Consider the following 27,059-nt stretch of genomic DNA (forward strand, 5'->3'; position numbering starts at 1 on the left):
ATTGTTGAGTTAGTTTATTTCTAATTTTTTCTATTTTTTATTTTCGAAATTAGCTATTTAGTAATAGTATTTGATATGGACTCTCTTGACTTAGTTTAGACTGTTAGATCTTCATAAAATCCAACGGTCTAAATTCTTCACATTTTTAGATTAACGTGGGAATTTCTAGACCCTCTCGGCGAACGTGGTGGCTTCTTTTAACACTCCTTTAATAATATAATAGATAGCCCTGCATCCATTTCGTGTGCAGCTTCCCGAATCACCGGTGCCTTCTAATGTTTGTTTTTGAAAAAAAAATCTCTCTTTCTTTTTGTGTGAAGAGCTGGGATGATAAAGAAAACAAATGATTGGCTTTGCAAGTCCAAAGTTCATGGTGTATCTGTTTGTTTAACCGAAAAGAATGTGGTTTCACTCTTTTATTTTTCTTTTCTTTTCTTTTCTTTTCGGTTCTATAAGAAAAGTCCATGCCAATTGTTGTCCCACAAAAGAAGGACCTGCAGAAGTTCAATCAAAGCACTTGCTCTTCACGGAACTGATGTCTAGAAGAAACACGGCGTAGTGACACGCGTGGATACCGTTGCTAGCGCCTTCCAACACGGCTGTTGCAGTGTTGCGTTTGCAGAGAGATCAGCGGCGTCTGGGTCTGAATGCCTGATTAGTCTGATTTCGGAAACGGCGATGAAGCTTCAAACAGCAGACAAGAAGACTAGTACCGTTCTGAATTCTGGAATTCTCAACTCTCAGGTGTTGGTGGCTGCTGGCTGCTGGATACTACTAACAAACAACTCGTGTGCGAAAATGATTTTCCATTGCAGGAGTAGGAAAGTTCAGGTCAACAGTGCGTAACCACCCTGTCGTCGTCTTCCTCACCCACCTCCATTCAGGCATTCACACCCCGCTCGAAACCACCTATAAAACCATTCACAATCCACAAGGTCCTCTCAGACCACCGAGCTGAAACCAGAGAGGAAGGTAGCGTGAGGCGGCAGCAAGGCAAGAACCAAGAAGGGAGCCAAGAAAGAGGAGGAGAAGAAATGGCGGCAAGTTCGGCTGCCACCCTCACGGCGGCGGCGGCGGTGACGGTCGCGATCCTCCTCCTGGCCGGCGGCGCGTCGGCGCAGTCGCCGTCGCCGCCGTCGCCGTCGAGCCAGTGCACGTCGGCGCTGGTGAGCCTGTCGCCGTGCCTGAACTACATCTCCGGGAACGAGTCGTCGGCGCCGGCGCCGTGCTGCGCGCAGCTGGGCAAGGTGGTGCGGTCGGAGCCGCAGTGCCTGTGCGTGGCGCTGGCCGCGGACCCGGCGGCGCTGGGGCTCAGCGTCAACCGCACCCGCGCGCTGGGCCTCCCCGCCGCGTGCAACCTCACGACGCCCGATGTCAGCAGCTGCAAGGGCGCCGGCGCCGGCGGCGGGGCGGCGCCGACGACTGCGCCCGCGGGACAGGCGGCGCCGGGCGGCGCGGGGTCCAAGACGACGCCGGCGACGGGGTCCGTGCCAGGCGCCGCCGCCGCGTCGCTGCGGGGGTCGCCCGGCGCCAGGCTGGTCGCGGCCTTCGTCGCCGTGGCCGTCCTCGCCGCCGCCGCCGCGTGATCGCGCGTAGGAGTCGAGATGGATTTGAGGTGGCTAGGCTAGCCGGAGTAGCCTTTTTATCGATTTTTTTTTTGTGGTTTGTTGATCCGTGAGAGAGAGCTTACAATTCTTCCACAATCCACTTGATTCGTCACCGCATTGCTTGTGATTTGTGAATAATAATAATAATAATAATAATAATAATAATAATAATAATAAAGGTGTGCCTGGCCTGTCTGGATTGTTCGCCATTTTCTTTCTTCATTCATCGATTGGATAGGATCATAGGTGTATGTTGTACGTAATCCAGAGTGGATGGAGCGGTTGCACCGGCCACGAGGACCGAACGTGGAAAAAAGCGAGACGCGCAAAAGAGAGGGAAAAAATTTGGGCCTGACGGCCCGTAGAGCCCCTCTAAGCAAGCACTGTGATGGGCTCGCTAAGCATCCCATGCACGAGCAGTAGCCTGCCTTGTGATTTCTCAAGGCATGGCGTTGGAAGCATGCGTCGCTTCGGGGATGGTGCTTTAAGCTGTAAGTAAGCCCGATTGCTTACACATATTATTTTTATAATAGGTGGAGAGATTTTGTGCATGCAAAAGAGAACAGGAATGATCATGTCAATGATGTGACCCACATACATGTAAATTTTAAATTAAAAAAGTTATAAGTATTAAACGGTGTATCCAAATTAAATTTGAATTGTACCATTCCTTTCTTATGACAAGATCTTCAAAACAAGATCACACTACCTATATTTTGCACGATATTTTGAAAAAGTATTTTTTACAATTCTTGATAATTGATTTGGGCAACTGGGAACAAATATTTTAGCAACACGAACAAATAATTATTTCTACTAACAAAAAGTTAAACATAGCGAACAAATAATAGTATACTTTGCTAAAAAATATTACACATAGCGAACATTTAATTGTATATGATAAACAATGAAAAATGAATATCACGAACAAGTGAGTCAACATCACGAAACAATTTAATCTACAAGAAGAACAAATAATTTGACATTGCGAACAAATTAGCTATACACAGACAAATAATTATTCGCTATGTGCCTGCTATATAGTATGTTTCAATAAGTTACCGAATCACCGAATAAGGACTAAGAGCACTACGAATCATCCTCAAATTATGCTATAATATCAGCAACAATCAGCTAGTGGACCACTCTAAGTGGTATATGAGCTATGTGTCAAAAAACAAAAAGAAACAAAGAAATATATTGATGAAGGTACTACTTCTCAATGGCATGTATAGGTAATATTTCTCACACGTCTTATTAAGTTTGAGGAAAAAAGGCAATAACTAGAAAAGAACTGACCAAGTGAGGAGTGTTATGACGCCACTAGTACTGTCATGCATGCCTAATTATGATCTCAAATAAACCTTTGAATATTTTTTATACAAGATAATTGCCTTTAATAACCCACAAATATTCAATGAGAAGATGAAAAATAAAGAATACTATGTATATGCATATTAGGATTATTTCCATATCAGAGGACCAGGATAGACATATTATGGAAGAATTATCTACATTTAGATTAGAAATAAAATAAAGAAGGTAGAAAGAAAAACTAAAGCTTAGCATGCATGCATTATGCGTAGCGCAGCCAAACTACAACAATCTACAAGCTGCAGAAATATAGTCATATGACGTATATTGAAATGGATTGCAAGCTGGACTGTCAGAAATTTATCTAGCCGGTTTTCCATAGTGGTGGTCTATCTAAAAGTTGTTTGGTTTCGGGGGATAAACTTTATACTATATCACATTAAAAAAATCTTAGCATTTAGAAGTATTAAATAAAATTTAAGTACAAAACTAATTGCAGAACTTTGAGGCTAAAATGCGAGACAAATTTAATAAGGTATACTAATTTATAATTAACGAATGATTACTGTAGCATTACTGTAGTAAATTATGAATTAATTAAACTCATTATATTCATCTCGTGAATTTGCACTCATCTGTCAAAAAAAAATATAAATAATTTTATTTGATACTTCTAAATAATTACTGTTGCAAAATCATGGATGAAGTAGGCTCATTAGATTCGTCTCGCGATTTACAACTCATCCGTGTAAAAAGTTTTATAAATAGACTTCATTTAATCTTTCATGTATGTGTCCAAATATTCGATGTGATGTTTTTATGTGTAAAAATTTGGATCTAAACAGCGCCATAGTCGCAGCGGATGCAGATGCAGCTGCAGCCGTGCCATCCGATCCGTCGCGTCATCCATCGATCATCAGCCCAGCAGACGCAAGGGGTCGTGGACAGAGACAAGCTGGGAGTTGACACGCGCGCAGCAACACAGGCAGGAGGCCTCGGCAGCATGGCCACCTCTGTCTGTCCCACGCAGCGGCAGCCGGCAGACGACGGCCATGGCATAAATCCATGCATCATCCACCTCGCAGTCGCAGGCCGGACTGCCTGCCCGTGGCCGAGCACCACGCACGTGGCACGTGGACCAGCTACTGAGATAGTTAGATATTATCTGTTACGAAAAACTACCACCAAGCGGGGATAGCTCAGTTGGGAGAGCGTCAGACTGAAGATCTGAAGGTCGCGTGTTCGATCCACGCTCACCGCATCACTACTATCTTTCTTTTTTTTACGTATTATTTTTGCCGTCCATCATCATTCCTCTGTTACGTATTATTTTTGCCGTCCATCATCATTCCTAAACAGAGGAAGCAGAGAGAGGATTGATGCGTTTCTCATCTCGTCGCCATCTGCAACCTGTAAGCTAAGCCCACGGCCACAGATCCCTGCTCCTGCTCCTGTTACCCCGTGCTCTCCAATCTCCATGCCTGCTGACACCACCCGGCCTGTTCATCTCCACATCTCGAGCACCTCACCCAATAAAGAAAAAACAGCTTCAGACCCCTGCCCTGACCTGAGAGCTTCGACGACCTGCCCATGCCCGGCTGCCCCCTCGCTGCAGCAGCGGCAGGCTTTGCAGAGCTCGCCCAGCCTCCCTGCATCCACCGCCCAGCAACAGCAACCAGCAAGTCCCACAAGCATAGCACTTGTACACTTCTAGAGTACACTGCCGAACCCTCGCAATGGTGCCGGTGTCTGCCTGTTTGCAACACTGACGCAACGAACGGACATTGATCGTATCGATTTTATCAGAGATCAGTGATCACAAGAAGTTTCTGTCTGTACAACCCTAAAACAAAACAAAGCAAGCTGTCAGAGAGACTGTAAGAACGAGAACAGAGGAAACAAAAGCCAAGTGCCAAGAAACTGTCAGATGCTTTGCTCGGAGGAGTGCTCGTACTTGTGGCTGGATGGAATTCATGGGGCCGTGACTGTTGCTCTCTCTCCCTTTCGTCCACCGGCCATTGGCTTTACCTGCTTTATCTTTTACTTGCACCGCACTGTTGGGTTTGGTCGCCGTCGCCGTCGCCGTCGTCCGGAACAGCAGCCAAGAGCGACTCCTGCTTTTGCTTTTCTGCAGGAGAGGCAAGGCAAGGCCGGCCGGTTGCTGCTGCTCGGCGCAGAACGGCATCGACCCAGCACAGGAGATTTCTGGAAACTTGCTAGGGAAATTAAAGTCGTAATCTGCAGATCACAGTAAACAATCCTAGCTCAAGATTACGACTTTTACCTCTCACTGGGAGGGCCAGCTGAGGCAGGCCACATCTACAAGTTCACATGCACCACGAGCAGCCCCTGGTTGACTCAGCATTTATTTTTTAATCAGAGGTTGACTCCACATTGAACTAGGCAAGGCTTCATGTGCAGGGCAGAGGATCAATGCGAAACGATGGCCAGCAAGGCGTCAAAACTCCAAGCCACAGCTGATCTGAACCTGAATTTGGAATGGTTGGGGAGGCGTCAGCAAATTCAAAGCTAAATTTCCAGTGCCATGGCAACGGTTTGCATGTGGCTCCACTCAGCTACACATATAAAAGTGGGAGGGCAATCAGTTGTGTTCCTAAAAACAAGTTCAGACAATATCATAGACGTGCAGAGGTGTGTCATTATCTCCATGATTTTTAGACATATGGACATCAACGGGAGCTTAAGTAACCTGGCACACATAGATTCAAGAACCACGGTACATGCATACAGTACACATGAGATTGAGATGGTATGGACCAGAGCATTCAAGAAGCATTGCACACAGCGAAGCCTTCGTTCATGGATTAGCATCGCACACAGCAAAGCCTTCGTTCATGGATTTCTCTTCAAAAAAAGAAAAAAAAAACTTCATGGATTGGAGAAGCATCATGGAGGCACCAAGCCAATCCTTTTGCCACACACAGACACATCAATGAGTGCAGCAAATGCATGCCTCGCTGACCTGCTCTCAAGCACAACAGAAAAGGCATGCACATGATTGTTGTGGCCATGCAAAACCACTCCCACACCCCCACATCATTCCTCCCTCAAGCTTAGGGACAATTATAACCTAAAGCTAATTCCGCTGCCTTAAAACAATTCACAGCTTGCATGGGATACACTTGTGAGTTTTGCAAAGTTTCTACCCTCAAAATAAGAAAAGGAAGAAGGTAAGACAGTAACATTTGGTATTTGTTGACACTACAAGGTCTGACTGAAAAAAAAAAGAAGAGGACGAAACAAGTTGAACCGAATATTTTGCTAGGAGGAACTAAGAGCCTAAAGTTGGATGTACTGTATAGTTAGTGGCATGGGCTTGATTCTTTTCCAACAACACATTCGTCATCTTCCAGTGGCAAGCAGCAAAATCGCCCAATGTCCTGCAACAACACAACTAAAACATCATTAACCCCTTTAGCAACAAAAAAAAACATATTTCACTAAACCGGTTTTCATTGAATAAAAGATGATGTTGTCACATGGTTGAGAAACTGTACCTTTTATGTTAGTATTTGCACATTCTTTCTTCAGTATCTGTCATCAAAAACGCCAAACAATGAGAACATTAGTTTCCAGTCCATAACGATTGATTTCCAAATTTTTTATGCTAAGCATGTCTCAAGTTGGCAAACAGATCGTCAAAGGTGAATTATTTAAGCATACTCACACTGATCGTCTAGTGAGCTGAATCTGGAACCCTACATATAGAACATTTGACCAGCCTCCTAACCTGCATGAAGCACCAAGAAGAGTAAATAAACAGAGAAATACAAATACAAGTCAACCCCTTGCCAAAGAGGGGGAAAATGAATGCAAAGTCAACAAGGCACAGATATGCATTTCTACACCTCAATGCAACCTGGACATTCAAAAGTGCAAGGTGTAGTATCATTGTGAACTTTTCAGTGGCCAAGAGAAGTTTGCTGACCTTACATCATGCTATAAGTCAACTCAGTAAAGTTTTATTTCTCTGTAGCTCTGAGAATGTGGCAAGAGTTCTTCCACCTCAATTCTAGAATTGAAATAGCCCATGTTTCTCCTCCTATGGTGTACAATGTCAACCTCTGCCAAGAAAATACTGTACACCTGCCTGTGGTCGGAGAAACGAGACTCTCCGCGAACATAAGACAGCTGATTGAGGCCATTACCATACCAGAGAATGCGATCACACCTGCTAGTTCATAAGCAAGTTATAAGGGATAAGGTCTTCAGGAAAAGGAACACAGAAAAATATGTCTTATCACGTTTTATTAGCTAAAGAAAACTACCATGCTGGTGTTCTCCTCTTTTCTTTGGGGTGCATGCCCTCTCCGGCGTACCGATCCGAGTTAAATGAATATTTGTATGTGGGAGGAAAATAGATCCTCCCTTCTTTCCAACCCTGGAAAACTCGTCCATACCTTTTCTGCATGCGGAGCTGTTTCAAAGAGGTAAACTCTGTCACAGCCTTCATAATGCCAAAAAGAATAAAGGGGCAAATAGAAGGGATAACAACTTAGAATACATTTTCAATCCTTTATTGTGAAACAGATCCATGTTCCAATTTTATCAATTGCTAAACTATATTTTAGAACCTCTATGAACAGCCATTTGCAGTAAAAGTGAAATGATATTATTGAAAGAGGATAACAAATTACCTGATCTTTCTCCAATAATTGTTTCCAGTTATGCATTTCCACAAGAGCTTTTGCCGAACAGTACGACAGGGCAATCCGATAATTCAAATCCCCAAGCCAAATAATACGACTGCAATTTGTAAAGTAGGTGCATAAACAGTTAAAAACAACTCTGCACTGATTTCTATGCAAATCTGCCGAACAGCACAAATAAAGCCTTACTCATGCTCAAGAATTGTTTCAGGTGACTTAACATCACCGGCACCACGAACCGGTGGGAACCTGGTCTTCTTTAAAATTTCCAGAACATCAGAATTCCTGCGCAGTTCATCGCCTTCCTTTTCCCCTGAGGTCAAATGACAACAGATGAAGCAGAAGCTTGTCTGGTGCAAAGACATGCTTATTGAAATCGAACCCTGCAATAAAAGCGAGAACCTTACTACACGAAACTTAGGACATTGACAAAGACCAAAATGTTTTAATGAGGGATATCTGCTTGCTTATTCACTACATGCTACCTTATTTCCAAGATAACCCATCAATCCTCTGCCGACACAAGAAACTTTCAAGTTTCTCACATCATCTCTTATTTCATTGCGTACCCAAACTGTGAGAAATATGCCAACCATTTGTTTGCTGGCAACCAAACAATACCTGAAGCACCACATGCATCTTCAATGAGTTAGTTCACATAAACTTGAAGAAGCATAAATGTGTGGTACAAATTAAATGCCTTATTAAGTAATAAGTATTCACAGTACCTAGGGCTGCTTGATTGCTCATCATTTTGTTCAGAAGGTGCAGATGCAGTGTAGCTATGCAGGAACGGCGAAAATTGTGCAGCATCACTCACTTCCATATTTATGTTCTCCTCAACAGGCGATCCAGGGCATTGCAAATTTCCATCAAAATCACTAGGTCTGCCTCCCAAGTTGACTGGATCACAAATGCTAAACCTGCGATCCAGCCTTGGTTGCGGGAACATGTAGTCCCCATCCATTCTTAAACTACGGCTGAGGTTGTGGAACGAGCGGCGGTGGAAGAAAGGAAAATTATCCTGCCTTCTCGCAGATCCCTCAAAATCAGCATCTAATTCTACAACTGGATCCAGGACCGGTGAAGGGGTATGATAGCCACCGCAACCACTGGCTCTTGGATTCTTGTTCAGTGTCTGCCTGATAAGGGACACCCATTTCTTGGCTGGAAGGTTATCTTCAGTGCCAAGAACATTTCCAGCATTCAAGGGGACAATCTCCTGAAACCTGCCAAAGATTGAAATATCAAATTAACTGAAAAGGCCCAAATTGACCACTGTCCGAATCAAGAGAGAAATCGACAGGAAAGGCCACCTGGAACATACCCTAGTACATAAATATCAGCAGGAGGAGAAGTATGAAGCCATTCATCTAAATTCAGCCCCCTTGGTGGTGATTTACCACCGACATTCCACGTTGCCGCAAAGATCCTACATGCAAATGGACCGAATGATGGATCAGATTACCTGTAGCATACTGTTGTGCAGTCAAATTGCATGAACTATCTAACAGCAATATGGACAATGATTAAAGGACAGAATATTCTGTCCAGTCTACTAAACTGATTTTTTTTAATTATAAAAAAGACATGATGGCCTTAGAAGATAATCACGCATGGTGAATCAATGGCACCTGTAATCTTGAACTTCAGTCAGGCGTGCTATATCGAAATTATTCTTGCCTCGGCGAGTGCGTTCGGCACTCTGCTTGGACGATGACCGGTCTACAGACCCACAAGGAACAACATGCGAGCACAATCATTTAACATGGCAGAACAAAGGAGCTGATGCAGAACAAAGATTGAAAGTAGCTTAACAAAGTGGAACTGAAGAGCAGCCAGCAGCTGTGGTGGGGAACGAAAGCTGCATCTCTGGTGCTGCGGGAACAGAGAGAGGGGTGTGGACGTATGGTCCAGATGGTTCATTGCACAACATACCAGTTCTGCTTTTCTTGGCCATGCTTGCACTTGCTTCCCCGGAGGAGCAGCTGGGCCTCCATGATCCACTACCTCCATCCCTTCCTAGAATGGATCAAGTGGGCAGTTGAGCACAAAAGAACCCAAGGAACCAAACACAAAGCAAAAGGTGCTTGCTTTGCTTGTGATCTTTGATGAAATCTCTATCAGATTCAGCTAGAAAGTTGACATATACACAAGAAAAGAATGGAATAAATATGAGGAACACACGGACACGAGTCACTGCAGCCAACATCAGCCAAATATTTCTGCAGGATTTGTGGCAAAAAGGCTGTTGGTTGGCTGGGGCCTCTACAGGGCTTGTGCAGTTGTGCATGACTAGATCGAAACTGGAAACTGGAATGCACTAGCAGATACTATCCAAGTAGGAACTAAGGAAGATGTATTTGACAGGGACATCCCACTTGGTTGCTCATCTACCCTTGAATCAACACTGGGAATCTAATGTGCATAACTACAAACACATCAGGGTGTTAGGATAACCCCAACCTCAGGCAATGGACTTCCTTGGGTCAGGCAAGTTATTTCCCCAAACCAAACAGCAGCGGCAAAGGTAGGTAAAGGATGCATGCCATTTGGGGGACTGGGATGGGGCTCTCATAATCAAAAAAAAATGCAGAGACATAAACAAAATAACAAATGATCCTAACAACGAATGGGCGGCAATTACTCATGTCCGAACAGCCAAAACGACGCATTAATCATACCCTGGCCGGCGTCAGAATCAGCATGGAAGTCCTGCGCCTTGGGCCGGATGTTGAACCACTTCCTCACGAGAGACTTGGACCATGAAAGCTACACACATGAAAAAAAAAGGAAGAGGGAAAGATGAGCAGCAGATCACAAAATGGAAAGAACACCTCCAACCTGAGAAAAATACAGCTCGAATGGAGCACAACAAGACGGAAAGCGATCTATCCGATCAAAAAAAAAACATTGAACTACCTTGCTCTTCTTGGCGCTCTCCTCTGTCATTGTGTCATAGCTCCCGCTCTGCAGGCCGCAGGCAGCAAGAGGGGTCTGCCACCCCGCCGCCGCCGCCCCCAAGCCGTGATCCTTGCAGCAGGAGACCTGAAATCCGGGATCCAATCCTCAATAGAGGCGGGGCTTCCAACAGGGATCCTCGGATATCTGACCAAATTAGCCACGGACAAGGTCCAACCAACCAACCCAGCCGGCGGCCGACCGCCACGAGCCGCGCCAAGATTGGATTTTCTTTTTCCGGCGGCGGAATCACCAACCCTGCAACCAGTGGGAGCTCAAAGAACAACCCGAGAATCTCCCCCGCCCGCAGTGCAGCCGCCGGCGCCGCCGCCTTAGTCCTTAGCCTCTAGTAGGACGCAGGAGCTGGGATTCGCCAGTACCGAAGGCCTACTACTTGTAGCCAAGTAGGAGTACTGAGATGCTAGATACAATGGGAGCTGGGAGCTAGGACAAGGGGGTGGCAGAGGGAGGGAGGACGACAAGGGGAGAGGAGAGCGAACGGAATGCTTGTGCGCAGATGAGAGAAAAAGGGGTGGTGGAAGAGAGAGAAAGCTAGGTGAGGTTCTTGTTTGTGTGTGCTCTCTCTCTCCTTTTGGAGCTCTTTTATTTTCTCTCTCTCTATTCTGTTGCTCTCTCCCTCGCCAACAGCTCGCGCTGGCTGCTTTGCTTTGGCCGCCCCTCTCCGCTAGCTTTTCTCGACCTTGTCGCCCAAATCCAGGAGGAAGGGAGGAAAAGGGAAGAAGTAGAGGACGAGGCAAGGCAAAGCTGCGGGTGGTGGTGGTGAACAGGTGAAGCAGAAGGAACAGGGAGCACAAATGGCAGTGGACTCGAGGGGTGTGGGCAAAGCAGTTTGCTGGCCGACTCGAGGGCAATATGGGAATGGAGTTAAAATAGCTGGCCAATTTTTGGGATTTCTTTGTATGCCATTTGCGGAAAAATAAAAGGAATTTTTGCAAACATATGCCGTTCTTGTTTAAAGAGGGAAGGTCGTTAAAACGAATTGAAGTGACTGTGTGTGAGGGAGAGGAGAGAGAGGGAAACGGAAAAGGAATGGATGTTGAACCAGACCAACAGCGTGGTAACGGATCATGGTTCCAGTGTGATCTCTTCATAATTTAATTTGGCTTTTATATATTTTTATTTTTTAGCTTGAAATTGAATAAAATTAGAACTCATTTCTTATAGGATCTGTTCTTTAAATTATCTAGGCTAAATTTTAAGACCCTTTACCCTCTACATACAATAGCTGAATAATCTTTTTTGGTGGATGGTTTATATTTTCTTTTCCATGCTACTACCCGAAGAAATCAAACGACAAACGGCCATGTATGCGTAGTGCCATCCGTATTTCCGACGACTAAGATGAGTGGACCAAAAAGTTTTGAAAGAAAAAATGCTACCTGGAGTCCTGAACAATACTGCATCTCCTCTACGTTCCCTTGAGGATTTTAGCTAGAGATGGACACAGCCTTGAAGCTAGGCTTGAGCTACTATCATCTGCTAGGGGTACCTGTACAGTAGGACCGGATCGAGACGACTGCCGGAGCAGCCAGTAGGGTACACTGGGACTCTGGGAGCGGCTGGTGATACAGTAATTGTGGCGTGTGTCTGAGTCCAAGCTACATTGGATAATCGCCATCCTAATCCCCTGACTCCTGTGGTGGCCAAGGAAGAACAGTGAAGGAAAGGACACGGCGAAAACGGCTGTAGCTTGCCGGCGCCGGCTACCATCGAATCGAGCAGTGGCGGAGCTACGGGTTGCTGTTGGGGTCCGCTGACCCCGACGAAATTCCAATAATTCTATGTAGAGCTACTGTTTATTACTGTTTTTATTGTTGACCCGTCCTAAAATGACGACGACCCGGTGGCCGTAATTTCTGACTTCGCCCCTAGAATCGAGAGATGGAGTAATTTCGGAAATTAAATTAATCTCGGCCATAGAGCATTGACCAGCATGCATCAGGTCGCTCATCAAAAATAATTTTAAGTAAATTGTTTTTTACTACTTTAAATGTATAGTATTTGTGATCTATAAACATACACCGTACTTTACACATACACAAAATCGAAATACTGGTACCTAGTCAAAAACAACGTATAATTTGAAACGGAGAAAACCTAGTAAAAAATAATGTATAATTTGAAATGGAGAAAATACGTATGCACGTACATACTAGACATAGGATACAGTCGAGTTCGTGTCGGTCGCTGTCGATCCATGTCTAGTACGGATGCGGCGATGGAGATCGATTACGGTCCCCTACTACGCACTGTGGAAAAGGAACTAATGTATGAACCCAATTATCAGGAGCAACAACTACAACAGACACACGGCATGGGCTTATTATTGGGCTTGTTTCGTTCCCTGCCCGAATCTCCATGCAACAGAGTATGATTCAGACAGGGCCACAGGGGACACGAGCCATCGATCGACTGCGGACCTGTTTGTTTGGTTTGGAGTAGCATAAGTAGTATAAAAATTTTGACAAATAATTAGGATTACTAAATAAAAGCAATTTACAAAACTAACTCCACAACCCTGCGCTACTTCGCGAGACGAATCTAATGAGGCCTCTGACCGCGCGATTAGAGGATGGTTACTGTAGCATCATTGTAGCCAATCATCGATTAATTACTATCATTAGATTCGTCGTGAAAAGTTACACCCATCCCTGAAAATGTTTTGCAAATAAATTTCGTTTATTATTCTATACTCATCCCTGAAAAGGTTTTGCAAATAAATTTCATTTATTTTTCTATGAGATTTTTTCTCGGAAATCATGTGCAACAGGTGTGATGGGAAACAAGGGCCTGCGCTCACGGGAATTTTTATACATATAATAATTGAACTCCAAGCTAGCAGACAGCATGCATGAGGACACATGCCCATACGAGGATACCAAGGCAGTGGTGACCATTTGTCGCATCCATCCATCCAATGGCATGCGTCCAGCGTGTAGATCCAACCCAGACGATCTCCCTGCCATGGTCGCCCACAGCACTGTGCCTGTGCCTACGTCCACGGGCTGTGTGGAGCGTATAAATCCTTGGCACTCGTGTCATCGCTTGTTAACTTAATCCCTGATGAGCTCCAGTTTAGGATCTCGCTCTGGGACTGAGAGGCTTGCTGCTTTTGCTATAAGATACTGGATCCCATCTGCCTCCAAAGTACGTTTGCATTTGTGTCATCACTAACCTAATGCAGCAATATGGCTGCTTATTAGTAATTAGCATCAGCCTCCACCACCGTGATGCATCTCGCCATTGGTCCACGTGTGCCGCCGAGGCATCGGAGCCCGTGCTAATGTAAGGAGGATCGGATCGTGACACTTGTGCCATTGTTTCCTTTATTCGGAAGGGTTTCGAGATATTCTGTCTTAGTCGTCGAAAGGCTGAATCTTGATTCGTAGTTGCATTGCTTAGTTAATTGAGGTAATTAACACTCTGAGCTAATCATCGGCTCGACTTTTCCAAAAGGGTGATAAAATCCTGGATCCGCCACTCGAGGGCGGGGCTTTTCCGCTTTGTAGGGGGCGGAAATGGTGTATACGATGATGACCGATGGAGCGACGACGACCGCCTTGAGCAAGGTTAATTACAAGCACCAATGATCACTTGCTTGTTACTAAGTGTGGTCCTATTCTCACCAAGCAAGCATGCGTGCATGACCTATGTATTTGAGCTGCTGCTACCAGGAGTTCGTTGAGAATGTTGGTATAGGCGCAGGGCAGGTATGCCGGTCAAGAAAGATATAATGGTGTTGCATTGTGTCATCAACAAGAGTAATTTGGAGGCTTGGAGCCAGAGCATGGCCTGGTTGTGTGCAGAGAACTGGGTATAAATCTAATTAAGGAATCACGTTAACAAAATGTCCTTTTTACCATCCTGATGTTATCATTTTTGAAAATTGCTTAATCACCCACGAGTGTTTTTGAAGAGTAAATTAAGAGACACCAACTCTGGATTTTTTTTAAACAGTGGTGTATTGCGCATCTGGGTATTAGAAACCCTCGATAACACTCGGCTCTTTTATCAATATAAAGTTGTATGTGATTCGAGCAGCGGATTTCGATGTTGGATGGCTGAAAAAAAGTCAGATGTAGGAGCTTTGAAGTCATTTAGTTTTTTTAAGGTCTACAGCTCAAATTAGGCTCCCCTAGAAATTTTACAATGATTGACAAAATAGAAGCCATCCATCTGATAAAATTATACGGTGGTGAAAGTATGAAGTATCCAGAAGTACCTAGGGTAAAGTACCCGGTACTTCCAAAATGTGGTACCGAGTACTGATTTAATTTAATTTTCATATATCAACGGTCAGGAAAAAATCAATATAAGTACCCGAAAGTACCTTTTGGTACTCTACAATCATTGTAAAAGAGCTCAAAAAAATATAAGAAAAACATGAAAAAAATCAAAGTAGAGAAAAAAGTATCATTACCACTATATCACTAGACGTCAGCATGACAACCTGAGAGTTGAGGCAAACATAGCTGAAAACCGTGCCCTTTGCAGTTTGCAATGTCCAAAAATTTCCAAGGAAAAACAGCACCACAGTGGCACATCACCGTCCCCATTATTTCATCATGTGCCCCCACAGCTCCATGTTTCCGGCATGGATAACTGGATAGCTAGCTAGAGCCTGATCTCTATCAATCCATGGACAGAGACTTTTGGCTGGACACTAGTGAACACTGAACACCACTGTTCCATTGGCAGCGACGTCTGAACTTGCAAGATCGAAGTGCCCTTCGCACGTACGCCCCGTTTTGTAGTTTTCTTCGGGGGTTTCAATTCGTTCTTGTTGAGCACTTGAGCCCCATATCCGTCCTGGTGGTCTCTTGCACTCTCATGACCATGACGGCAGTGGAGTTATTCCGACGAAAGGAAAAGGTTGGAGAAGGGGGGATACGCACAGCACACAAGTTGCCCTAGAAATTAAAGTGTAGAGGATGGGATCCAACAACAGCTGAATGGTGGGGCCAAGGTCCAAGTAGAGACTAGTAGAAAGTTCAGGCTACAGCAATCCACTGGAAGTGACCTCTCTCATCAGAATTTGCAATTTTTGGATGCTGATAAAGCCATCTCTATATGTTCTGGAGCTTGCTGGCCCAAGAATAAACAAGCATCATCTAAACGGAACTGAGTCTTTTGTTCTTGGAGGAACAAATTGAGGAGGTGCAGAGAACTACTAAACATGCGAAAGTGGCACACGCCTTTGGATTTTGTTGTGCTACCTAATGATGCTGTTAAGTTCTAATGATTGATGCATGCCTTCTTAAGAGCATTATATTGAAGAAGCCTTCTCTAGTACACACCATTATCAATAGGGAACTCGAAACATTGAAGCAAGCAAAGCTTGTTGACATGATGCACGCTACCCGTGCATGATGTGTGCATGCAGCTTTACGGGATCTAAGGGGACAACATCCATGAACAATGGCGCCAATCATTCCAGCACACACATTTTTGGAATGCCCATATTCATTATATGCATTGTACTCTGTCTAGTATTATTAGTTGCTGTTTTTTGTTTGTTTGTTGATACTTTGGTTTGGTTCTTCTTCGTTCTTCTGGATGTGAACTGAAAAGACTAGCTATATCCACACAGAGGCTTTTGCAAGCACTGACACATTCTTCTTGGACGGTTTGGATATTTTGATCGATCTGCTTATCTTGAAGGAGCGCTCGATCAAACAGCACAGCCTTATGAACAAAGAGGCCTTATCCCCATTTGGCTTTTGAGAGGGCCATGAGCCCATGATGTTCATTCCAGCCGTCCGATCTGACCATCCAAACAAGAAGCAGAGTGCCGCTAATTTGTTAACTTCTTTCGATGTCCAATGAGTCTGCAGAATGTATAGTTTAACCAAGCAATGCTTGGAGTCATTTACATGCATCATGCAGAATTTTAGACTTGGGCAAAGTACGTGGCTTGGATCTTCCTTTGGATGGATGCAAATGGAGCAGATTATCTAGGGAAGCTTTTGTCTCCATCCTTTTGGACGATTCGGATACATTGATCTGCTCATCTTGAATGGGCATCAAGAGATTCGCTTCCTGCCTTGTGATCCAAGCAGAGACCTGAATTTTTGTTGGTGTTCTCATGGAGCCTGATAAAAGGCATGCAGTCAAACATCTCTCCATTGTCGAGACTCGTGTTAGCTAGCTGAATGCAGCGGCAGCTGCTGTCTACTTTGCTTTTACCTTGATCTTTTTACCCTCCGTGACTGTTTGACTGCACTGCATCAAACAGCCCGACGAATAACTATACTGACCCGTGCATTTAGCTGAATCAAAACTATAATCATTATACGGAGTCTTCTCCCTCCGTCCCTGCTCTGCTCTGCTCTGTTCGCTGTGCTGTGGCTGGTGGCTGGTGCTGATTTATTGTGAGAGAAAAATACTGCTGACTGGTGCTGGTTTGGTGTGAAAGAAAAACACTGTTAGCTGGATGCAGCGAACAAAGTGATGCAAATCTCTCTTCCTAAGGAGTCAAACAATTTCAAATTTGAGATAAAAATATTATAATTATTTATATTACAAAATAAGTTTCATAAGATTAATCATGTAATATATTTTCATACTAAATCTATTTTAAGACATAAATGTCAGTAACTTTTTTATATAAATCTAGTTAAATTTGAAAGTGTTTAATTTTTTGGGAAGTGAGAGTTGCATTTTTTTTTGGACGGAGGGAGTACAATAATATATGTTGATTAATTGTGAAGTATAGACTTGGTTCCCAAATTCTCAAAGCAGCCTGTTGACGCTGAATCGGGGTCTCCAGGATCCCTGGAATAGAAGCCACATCTACTTTCTAATATTTGAGCCCATATTTTCTTATGCTATTTGAGTGGTTGATCATACATACATACAGTTTGGCCCATACGAGAAAGCCCATATAAATTTTTCATGCACTGGGCCGACCACATAGCTAAACCCAGAGAGGTTTGGGCCACGAGCACAGCAGGGAACAGGCCCAGGCCCATGGTTAAGGAGGAGGCAGGAACCGCGCGCCCTCCGATATCAAACGGACGGTGCCGATCGCGGCTAGTCTAGGCCACGTGCTATATAAAACCAGCTCGAGCCTTTCGCCGCCGCCGCCGACTTGCAGAAACCCTAGAGACCGCTCGAGGCCGCCGCCGCCGCCGCTCCGCTCCGCTCTTCTTCTCCGGCTCCCTCCCTCCCGGATCAAGGTAATGCCTCGTGAGCCGAATCCTCTCTTGCTGGATCTCTCAACGATAGTGTGTTCCTGCTCCGTAGCTCTGGGGCCTGTTGCTGTCGCTGTTTGGGGCAGGGTGCGTGTTTTGTGGATGCCGCTACGTCGTCTCGTAGATATTGTTCTGCTAAAAAAAATACTAGCCATTATATCGTGGTGCTATGCTGGTTTTGTTTGAATCAGATGTAATTTCTTGGCGCTGTGCTCTGGTATCGCCGAATTAGATGAATCCCACGGACCACTTCGGACATGCCTGGAACTCTTTGCTAGCTTAGGTCTCTAGGAAAGCTTAGTCAAGATTTGTTCTGGTTCTAAAGCATGAACGTTGATTTAGTGTTTTGCGGTGGGCATTTACCAACTAGTTTGGTTGTCTCACTTGAGGTATCAAGGATATCCTTTATGATCTTGTGTTCTGGTTGCATTGCGCTCTGCACATTGACACATCCAGTTACATAGTTAGCATGTATTCATGCGTCAGTTTTTTTTTTAATTCAGATGATAGATTCATATCTGTGTTAAATTGATTTTAGGTTGATTTGCTTTAAGTACATGACTGAGTTGTTTTATTACTTCAACAAATAACGAACTTGGGGCCTAACTGTTACCGTCGTTAATGGTTTGAGCAGGATGAAGTTTGTTGCTGCCTATCTGCTTGCTGTCCTCGCTGGCAACCCCAGCCCCTCTGCAAAGGATCTATCGTCTATTCTGGAATCAGGTAAGCTGTCTTAATGACTGCTGCTTCAAGGAGAGAAACAGATCCTGTGTATTTCTAACTATTAATTCCCCTTGGTTTTATGAAAAAACATTATTATTCCTTGAATTTAGTATTTCCCCCAACGGGGTTGTTTATATTGATTGGCATTTTAACAATTTTAAGTGATGTTCATGTAACTTTGTATTTGTTCGTTCCACATGTTTCATTTGTCCCAGAAGCATCTAATCCTACTGTTTCTATTATCTTTCATATGTTGCAGTTGGCTGTGAAATTGACAATGAAAAGATGGAGCTGCTGCTGTCCCAACTGAGTGGCAAGGACATTACCGAGCTCATTGCTGCCGGCAGGGAGAAGTTTGCTTCGGTTCCATGCGGTGGTGGTGGTGTGGCTGTGGCAGCAGCTGCCCCTGCTGCTGGTGGAGCTGCTCCTGCAGCTGAGGCCAAGAAAGAAGAGAAGGTCGAGGAGAAGGAAGAGAGTGATGATGTAAGATTACTGACCTTGCCTCTGATTCCCATTTGTCATTTTCTATTCCCTATTGCGATGAAGACCTCATGCTACTAGATTTTTTTATTATTCGTGATTATCGATATACCACTTAAAGTGCTCTTATGCCACCTCACTTGAATGTCATATGGCCATGCCAGTTCTTTTCTATCATTTTTATTCCTTCATTGATGTTGAACTAAGTCAAGAAAATAACTATTTTGAGTGTCTATTTGCAGGACATGGGCTTCAGCCTCTTCGACTAAGCTGTGTGGTCATCAGAGTTGTCTTTTTGGCAGGAAAACCAGAGTCGCCATGTTTTGACTTTTACTTTGTTTTATGTTGCGAAGCACCTGAAAAGATTGCTACTGCCTTGATATGTAGTATTTCAGCCGTAGGTTGCTAGGCTGGTTGGTGTTTACTGGTGAACCAGAGTTTATGCATCATATATTGAGAATCGGTTACCCAATTCATTGCTGTTCTCTACTGTGTTGCTCTACGGCGAATCCGCCTCGCATTGATTCTTAATCTGCTTAATGTCCGAATAGCAGTAGCCTCTTTCATTGCAGATCATAATCGGAATTGTGATAGTCGTCAGCCATAGTGTGTATTCATCACTGTGACCACTCGGATACAGACTGGACCGAGCATCCTGCCCTTGCCACGTAAATGGATGCTTGATTCATCGTATGCCCCTGGATGCTGTGCCTAAGCCTCACCAAGCGTTTTGCTCGGCAAATGCTCCTTGCACAGGAGAGAGATCATCTGCAGAAACTCGATTTAGGCGATACTGCATTTTGGTGACTGAAAACTGTGAAGAAGATTATTTTAGAAGATCAATCTTTTGGGGGAAAATGTTATGAAAGTGGATTCATAGAAGATAAAAATAGCTCCAAGCTAGGCACCAGAATATAAAAGCATGATTTCTAGAAAAAGAAAAGATATGAAATTAGTTTCATGCATTCCGGAGCTAAACAAATTTCTATGAATTTTCTAAGATTAACCAGATTTTTTCTAATGTGTAACTTTTTCTAAGAAAAAATAAAAATATTTAGATAGCTTCTTTTCCATGCAGTCCATTTGATCCCTACAGTTCACCCATTGGCCCAACTTCATTCAATGTGGCCCACATAAGAAACACGTCTGGGAGCTTTCTGCATCATCCAGGGCCCATATCAAATCTTGCAGTGGGCCGCCCACAAGCTACCCTAGGGGAGAAAACTGCGCCTTCCGATGTCAAATGGACGGTGCAGATCGCAGCTCGTGTCCCGGGCACGTGCTATATAAAACCAGCCCAGCCGTTCCCCCGCCGCCGCCTCGCCAACCAAGAGACGGCTCGACGACTCCCGCAGCCGCTCATCTCCTCCTCGGGCTCCCTCGGGCGAAGCCCAATAGTGGCCCGTGGGTGCCCAGCCACCCCAAAATTCTTGAAATCCTTTATAGTATGTAGATCTCGGCCCTATTGACACCCCCTTCGGCCCAACACGAGGCACCCCCACGCCCTCCATCCTCAGGCCCAGAAAGTCAAAGGCCCACTGCCAGCCCACGCTACGACAGCACGTTAGCTTTCGACGGAAGACTCACACCGCCGCCCTCACGCCCGCGACTCTATGCCTCCCCGTCGCCCGCCCTTTTGTTGTCGCTAGTCGAAACGATCGATCCTACCATGGCCTCGCCTGCCAGACGCCATCGCCCATCGCCCAAACGCCTGCGATTCCACGACTCGAGCGACCACGCGCCCACGCCGCCACCGGCCGCCCCTGTCCCTGTCTCCCGGCGTCTGCGGCCCGCCTCGAACTCTCGATCTCGTCGTCTGCTCTCTGTTTAACTGACGGCGTCTGGCGTCTCCAGTGACCATCTCTCTGGATTGTGAAAGGCAACGTCAGTTAAGCACCTCTTCCGACGTCAGTTAAGCAGAGATCATCAGAGGCACCTCAAGAACCGTCGTCGCTGCTCTCTGTTTGCTGACTGCTGCCCGTGTCTTTCTCCAGACTCTAGGTGCGTAGCGTAGCAGCATATGTATTTTGTATTAACTATTTTGTTTATTGTTTAGGTAATTAGGTATCCATTTTATCATTTTTTATCTGTATCATGTGAATCCATTTTGGTTATGCAAATGAATATATTATAGGTTATTATGGAGAGATATTTTAGACAGAAAGCTAGCTGTCCGGCTGAAGATGAAATCAATTGGGATGACCCCGGTTTTAAAGAAAGAAATTGATTCTAATCATCCTAACCTTAGAGAAAAGGTGAGGAAAAAAAATATTTGGAGAATGGACCTTGTCAACCTCGCACAATAGATTTCTCTTTGCAAAAGGTTGGAGACAAAGAGAAGCAAAGAAGATTTATTGGAGAATGGTTTGATGAGTTTGGCCCTTGGTTTGAATATAGTGAGAAAAAGCATAAAGCATATTTGTTCGCTAAATAATTGACCTATTTGTTCTTTTTTTCTTTTAGGTTGGATCATATATTTTGCTATATGGAAATTCTTTTGTCAACGTTTCGGGCTTTTGGCTAAAGTGATCAATGTCGTGTTCCTTTATTTACTTTGTTATACATGGCGACTGTTGGTAAGTGTTGTTGCCCTATCCTCTACCTATTTGTGTGTATATAATGTATTGACTAGTGACTAAAATTACATTGACATTATTGAAGTTCAATTTTGATGTTAAAAATTGCGGATTAGTTATACTATGAGAGTATGAGTCACTATATCTTGATGAAGTTGTGTGCCCACGCCACACGGCACCCCCCCACCCATTAGCTCTAACTCCGCCCCCTGCCCTCCCTCCCTCCCGGATCCAGGTAGTGCATCGCGAGCCAATTCTGTCTTGCTAGATCTCTTCCCGCCTCGTTCTCTTCTCGACGATGGATTGATGTCGCCGTTAGGCTTGAAGTTGCTGCTGCTGGGCCTGGCGCAAATTGCGTATTTTGTTGATGTCGCCACGTCGAGTGGATGTTGTTCTGCTGAAATGTACGAGTCACGCTAGGTTCTTACTGTGCCTGTTCGGAAGAGGGCCGATATCCTTGCGCTAGGTTCTGGTATTGTGCATTGGATGAATCGTTTGACCCATTTTTAACATGCATAGAGTTGATTATTGGCCTAGATCGGTCTTGACGAATGCTTGGTTAAGCTTGGCGTTGGCTCGTGTTCTGCAGTTGGCATTCACCAACAACTGGTTTGGTTGTTTGAATTGAGGTTCCAAGGACTGTCATATGTTCCTATATTCTGGTTACAACTTACATTGTGACCTGCAGCTCGACACCTTCACTTCATGATTAGCATGTATTCAAGCTTGAATTTTTTATACAGATATATGATAGTTTCATGGTTCGGTGCTAATTTAAGTTTTAGGATGATTTGATTTAAATATTTGATGTGGTTGTTTTATCGTGCCACTTCATGTAGTCAAATCATCTAACTAAAACTGGTACCTAACTGTCATGATTGTTCATGCTTTGAGCAGGATGAAGTTTGTTGCTACCTACGTTCTTGCTGTCCTTGCTGGCAACCCCAGCCCCTCTGCAGAGGACTTGTCGTCTATTCTGGAATCAGGTAAGCTGAGACATCCAATGGATTTTTGAAGTATCAGTATGCTTGCTTTTATGATAAAAACATGCCTGCTTCTACTTCTGGAATATAGGATCCCCCCCCCTCCTAATGTGTTGTTTATGATTATGTGAAAATTTAACCAGTGTCTCCATAAATTGCATTGGTGGTTTATTTCATCATAATGATGATCCAGTATTGCATACGCATGTATTTGTTGCACGCAAATCATGTGCTGCAGTAGCATCTAATCCTATAATTACTATCCTTACGTATGTCGCAGTTGGCTGTGAAATTGATAATGAAAAGATGGAGCTCCTGCTGTCCCAGCTGAGTGGCAAGGACATTACGGAGCTCATTGCTGCGGGTAGGGAGAAGTTTGCTTCCGTCCCATGCGGCGGCGGCGGTGTGGCTGTTGCGGCAGCTGCCCCAGCTGCTGGTGGTGCTGCTCCTGCAGCTGAGGCGAAGAAGGAAGAGAAGGTGGAGGAGAAGGAAGAAAGTGATGATGTAAGATCACTGCCCTTGCCCTTGATTCTCAGTTGTTTTGTGCATTTTTTACAAAGATCCTGTGGTCCTTAGTTTTTTTTAATTATACTAACAGGCTAGATACCACTTTCGGTGATCCTATGCCATGTCACTTGAATTTCATGTTGCTATGCCGTTCATTTTTGTCCTTTCATTTTTTTAATATAAATCCAAAATAAAAAAGCTTAACTGTTTTGAATGTGTATTTGCAGGACATGGGCTTCAGCCTCTTCGACTAGGCTTTTGCAGTCATCAGAGCTGTCATTTTTTGTTAGGAAAACCCAGAGTCGTGCTGTTTGGATTTGAACCTTGCTTTATTTTGCAAATCACTGGAGAGGCTGCTGCTGTCTTGCAATATATGAAGTAATTCAGCTGTAGGTTGCTATGCTGGTTGGGGTTTACTGGTGAACCAGAGTTTTCCCTATCGCATGTATCTGATGAATTGGTTGCCCCCCAAAAAAAAAATTCTTTGTTCTCTATTTTTGGTCCAATATCTGTTACAATGAATGATCCTTACGACTGGTAGCCTTAGTACTTGTGATGAGTAATTATAGCCTGTCTGGGCCTGTCTGAGCCTGTCTTGGGCAGCAACGTGTTCTCTTGTTATGATGATGTGCTTTACCTATGCTTGTGGAAGGTTGCATTTCTCTTGTATTTCTCGTCAGTTGTACTATCAGATTATCTTGTATTGCATCGGATGCTGGTTATGGATGGTTATTGGGCTGGCACTGGACGGTGGTAAAGAACTCTATAGTTTATCCTTAACCTGAACTGCCCAGACGCAAATCCATCTTGAGTCATGGCTGGCTTGGAGTCGCCATTCGCTGTGGGCCCAGCACGTTGATTGGGGGCCGTACGCGTCTGGGCTCGAAGGCCCAACAGCCGTGCATTGACCGTCCTTAGCTGGGCTGAAGAGGTGGAGGAGTTGTGTTTGGGCAGCCCATGCCGGCACACGGCCGCAAATATTAAGAGTCATGTGTGACTGACGATTAAATTATCACACATGGTGCAATAACTATACTTTTGTTATTGCTAGAATAATTAGAAAGTTATTTCGGAATAAATTTTTTTGTTCTGAAATAAATTAAAACATAGATCAATTTGTTGTACCAGTTTAGATAAAAATAAAATATGAAGTGAGAGAAATTTGCAATACCACTTTCGGATTGTTTTTTTTGTTGGGCTATGCCAGGAGGAGACGGCTTTGTTGGGTGGTGGCTCGGCGGCACGCGGCCGGCAATCGTTCACTGGCAGCGGGGGCAGGCAGAGCAGGTGCCGCGGCGCATGGAAGTGCGCGCTGAGGCTGGCGACTGGCAGGCTGCAGTGGAGAGGGGGACAAAAGCCACTTTGGCTTTGGTCAGAGAAAACAATCCGCGTTTCGGTTTCGGCGGCGAATGCACGATGCCCTCTCTCTTCTCTCTCTCCCTGGGATTCCTTTCTCTTTTCTGCTTGTTTCTCTTCCGTCTTCTTCCAAACGTTCCTTCCTTGCCTCGTCTCGTGCTCTGCTGACGCTCTCTCCCTCCCTTCACTTTGGCAGTTTTGGCGCCACTGGTCGTTCGCTCGCTCGTTGTCCAAAGTCAAATGATCCGCCGTCCGCGCCACGCAAGCTCGCGACTCCGGCCACATGCATCCGGATCCAAAATCCAACGACAGTAATACGGTCGAGGGGGATCCGATAATCCAAGATGGCTGTGCGGATGCGTGTCAGAAGAAGCGAGCAGCGCAGCGATACTATTTGCCCCCACCTGCAATGGCAATTGAAGGATCACGTGATGTACGCACGCGCCCAGCCCTTGCTGAAGCTGCGCGGATAATGAATGGTGGCCTGGTACGGTGGACGGAGGAGGGAGTACACCGGCGGCGCCGTCCCCTCGCCCGCGGCTCCGGGCTCCGATTTGGTTGGGGGCCGGGCGCAGCATCAGGTCGCTAGGGACTCCACTCCACCACGGTGCAGGTAGTGGTACTAGCAGCTGGCAGCGCGGCGAGGCAAGACAGCGCACGGTGCCGCCGTGATTGCGTTCCGCTAGTACTCCGTCCGATCCACCACCAGCAGCAGCTCTGAACCGATCGACCCACGGCATGCAGGCAGGAGAGTAAACTACGGTCGTCTAGAACCGACCGGCAAGTAACTCCACTCCTAGTACAACAAGGGTGTAGTGTTGGTGGTAGCTGTACTAGACTACCTGTACCGCACTGTCAGCCGCGCAACGATCACTGCCTCACTGGTCACTCCGTGGATCGCCGTCCGTCACGGGATGTACGCCCCCGCTCGACTGCGCAGGTGGCACCACAGGGCCCTGACAACAAAGCGCAGCAGCTATCCGGGTCGGGCCTTGTGCCGGCTGCCGCTGCAGAGCATCGATGGTTCCTGGCGGCGCGGGAGAGCCAGAAAAATTAAAATTGGCGGGCGGCCGGCCGGGGGAAAAGACATGGAGTATCAGCGGGGAGCCACGTCCGGGTGCGGCGACGACGGGGTCACTTTCACCTCGCGCGCGGCGCGCCTCCGCTGTGCTGCGCCTGTGCGGTAGTAGAGCGCTAGCCGCTAGTACTCGTACCCGTCGGCAGGCAGCCCTGCCCGCTGCCTGGCTACCGTCCGTAGCTCTCAACCGCATGGAGCGTCGTCCTCTGTCGCCGCTGCCGTCATGTCAGCCCGCCGCCGTGCCAGCGTCCTTCATCGCGGATCACGAGGCGGATCGCGCGCCGAGGGCCGGCGGCTGGCGATGGCCACACGCGCCGCGGGCACTGGAGATCCACCCCCCCGCGCACCGTGCCCAGGACGCCGCGGGGCAGGTACTGCGCCCCGGGGCCCACGAGCCAGCGGGATAAGGGTACCTGTCGACGGGGGTTGTTGGGACGGACGGTTTGAACGTGGTTAGCGCCGGATTGGAAAGGAATTACCGCGGCCGACCCAGAATTAACCGCGCCAGCGCGGGAGCGTTTCATAGGCTAATCAATCATAGCCTGCTTTCCGATAAGTTGTACTAGATCTTAGCTTATTTATAGAAATATTGTGTGAAGTGTAATTGGGTGCGTGTAGTGTGCGTCTAAATATGAGTTCAGCTACAACAACTTATACTCGTATAGGCCCTCTAAAAAATAATCATAGTATGCTTTCCTCACCGCGGGGTCGTTATTATCGAGGGCATAATGGGGTAACAGTAATTACTCCACTCAAACACTCCAGATAAGTAGTCAGCAACCGCTCTACTGGTCTCCGTGAGCCACGCAGGGCAAAGGGTGGGCCCGCTGTCAGGACCGGAGCACCAAGGAAAAAAAAGGGTCTGTTTGGTTTCTCCAGCACGAATTTTTTTACATGCATAGAGTACTAAATGAAGTCTATTTGCAAAATCTTTTCAGCGACGGGTGCATTTTTTCGCGACGAATCTAATGACGTTAATTAATCGATGATTGGCTACAGTGATGTTATAGTAACCATCCTCAAATCACGTGGTCAAAAGTCTCATTGGATTCTTCAGGGTTCCTAGCGCAGAGGTTTTGGAGTTAGTTTTATAAACTGTCATTATTTAGTACCCTAATTATTGGTTAAAGTTGCTACACCTAGCGTACAGGGCGAAAGACGGGGAATATATCAAGAGTTGAATATACACGTGCAATAAGAGCGGCAATCAGTAAATTGCATTGGGTGAATAGCTTGGGTAATTAGTTAGCACCAAAGGCAGTATGCTCCTCGATAGCGAGGAGTTTGACGATGACATCGTGAATCTTAAATCTATCGACCCCAACTATAACCTGGTTCGGAATAACGGCTAAGATCTACTCTACATTTTGAGTAAATCATACATGCTAAATAATTCTCTTACGCTTTCGTCCTCGCTTCGCGCAAAAGGTTCGAACCGGAGTTATTAACTTCCCAGGGACCGGCTATTTAAACTGGTTCGGCTCCCTTCCCGTTTCCAGTATGGACTAAAGCGCCACTGCGGCGCGGCGCTACAGTAGCGACATGCTACAGTACCCCCGCGGCCCACTTTCCCATGGGCTGTGACAATCG

General features: G+C 45.6%; 4 protein-coding genes and 1 non-coding gene across 5 annotated transcripts; 4 read left to right on the plus strand and 1 right to left on the minus strand.

Annotated features, from left to right (window-relative positions):
• The first annotated feature begins 766 nt into the window (after positions 1-766).
• Positions 767-1,816, plus strand: LOC120695868 (non-specific lipid transfer protein GPI-anchored 5-like). The gene has a single exon (XM_039979082.1). It carries the CDS (start codon positions 1,035-1,037, stop codon positions 1,584-1,586), a length of 552 nt encoding a protein of 183 aa, XP_039835016.1. The 5' UTR covers positions 767-1,034; the 3' UTR covers positions 1,587-1,816.
• Positions 1,817-4,109: 2,293 nt separating this feature from the next.
• Positions 4,110-4,182, plus strand: TRNAF-GAA. The gene has a single exon. It is a non-coding gene; the product is annotated as a tRNA-Phe (tRNA).
• Positions 4,183-5,831: 1,649 nt separating this feature from the next.
• On the minus strand, positions 5,832-11,366 carry LOC120663444 (type I inositol polyphosphate 5-phosphatase 4-like). The gene is made up of 14 exons (XM_039942263.1): positions 10,514-11,366; positions 10,276-10,363; positions 9,530-9,613; positions 9,226-9,316; positions 8,919-9,023; positions 8,320-8,820; positions 8,077-8,212; positions 7,781-7,974; positions 7,580-7,688; positions 7,211-7,359; positions 6,871-7,113; positions 6,610-6,672; positions 6,440-6,476; positions 5,832-6,322 (listed from the first exon to the last, which is right to left on the minus strand). The coding sequence occupies exons 1-11, from the start codon at positions 10,541-10,543 to the stop codon at positions 6,894-6,896; spliced, it is 1,707 nt and encodes a 568-aa protein (XP_039798197.1). The 5' UTR covers positions 10,544-11,366; the 3' UTR covers positions 5,832-6,322; positions 6,440-6,476; positions 6,610-6,672; positions 6,871-6,893.
• Positions 11,367-17,648: 6,282 nt separating this feature from the next.
• Positions 17,649-19,458, plus strand: LOC120663451 (60S acidic ribosomal protein P2A-like). Its single transcript, XM_039942272.1, has 4 exons — positions 17,649-17,751; positions 18,401-18,489; positions 18,749-18,972; positions 19,212-19,458. Exons 2-4 carry the CDS (start codon positions 18,402-18,404, stop codon positions 19,236-19,238), a joined length of 339 nt encoding a protein of 112 aa, XP_039798206.1. The 5' UTR covers positions 17,649-17,751; position 18,401; the 3' UTR covers positions 19,239-19,458.
• A 2,307-nt stretch (positions 19,459-21,765) lies between these two features.
• On the plus strand, positions 21,766-23,641 carry LOC120695869 (60S acidic ribosomal protein P2A-like). The gene is made up of 4 exons (XM_039979083.1): positions 21,766-21,780; positions 22,443-22,531; positions 22,809-23,032; positions 23,263-23,641. Exons 2-4 carry the CDS (start codon positions 22,444-22,446, stop codon positions 23,287-23,289), a joined length of 339 nt encoding a protein of 112 aa, XP_039835017.1. The 5' UTR covers positions 21,766-21,780; position 22,443; the 3' UTR covers positions 23,290-23,641.
• The last annotated feature ends 3,418 nt before the right edge of the window (positions 23,642-27,059 follow it).

This window comes from Panicum virgatum, chromosome 2K, assembly GCF_016808335.1.
Source record: "Panicum virgatum strain AP13 chromosome 2K, P.virgatum_v5, whole genome shotgun sequence".
Classification (NCBI taxonomy): domain Eukaryota; kingdom Viridiplantae; phylum Streptophyta; class Magnoliopsida; order Poales; family Poaceae; genus Panicum; species Panicum virgatum.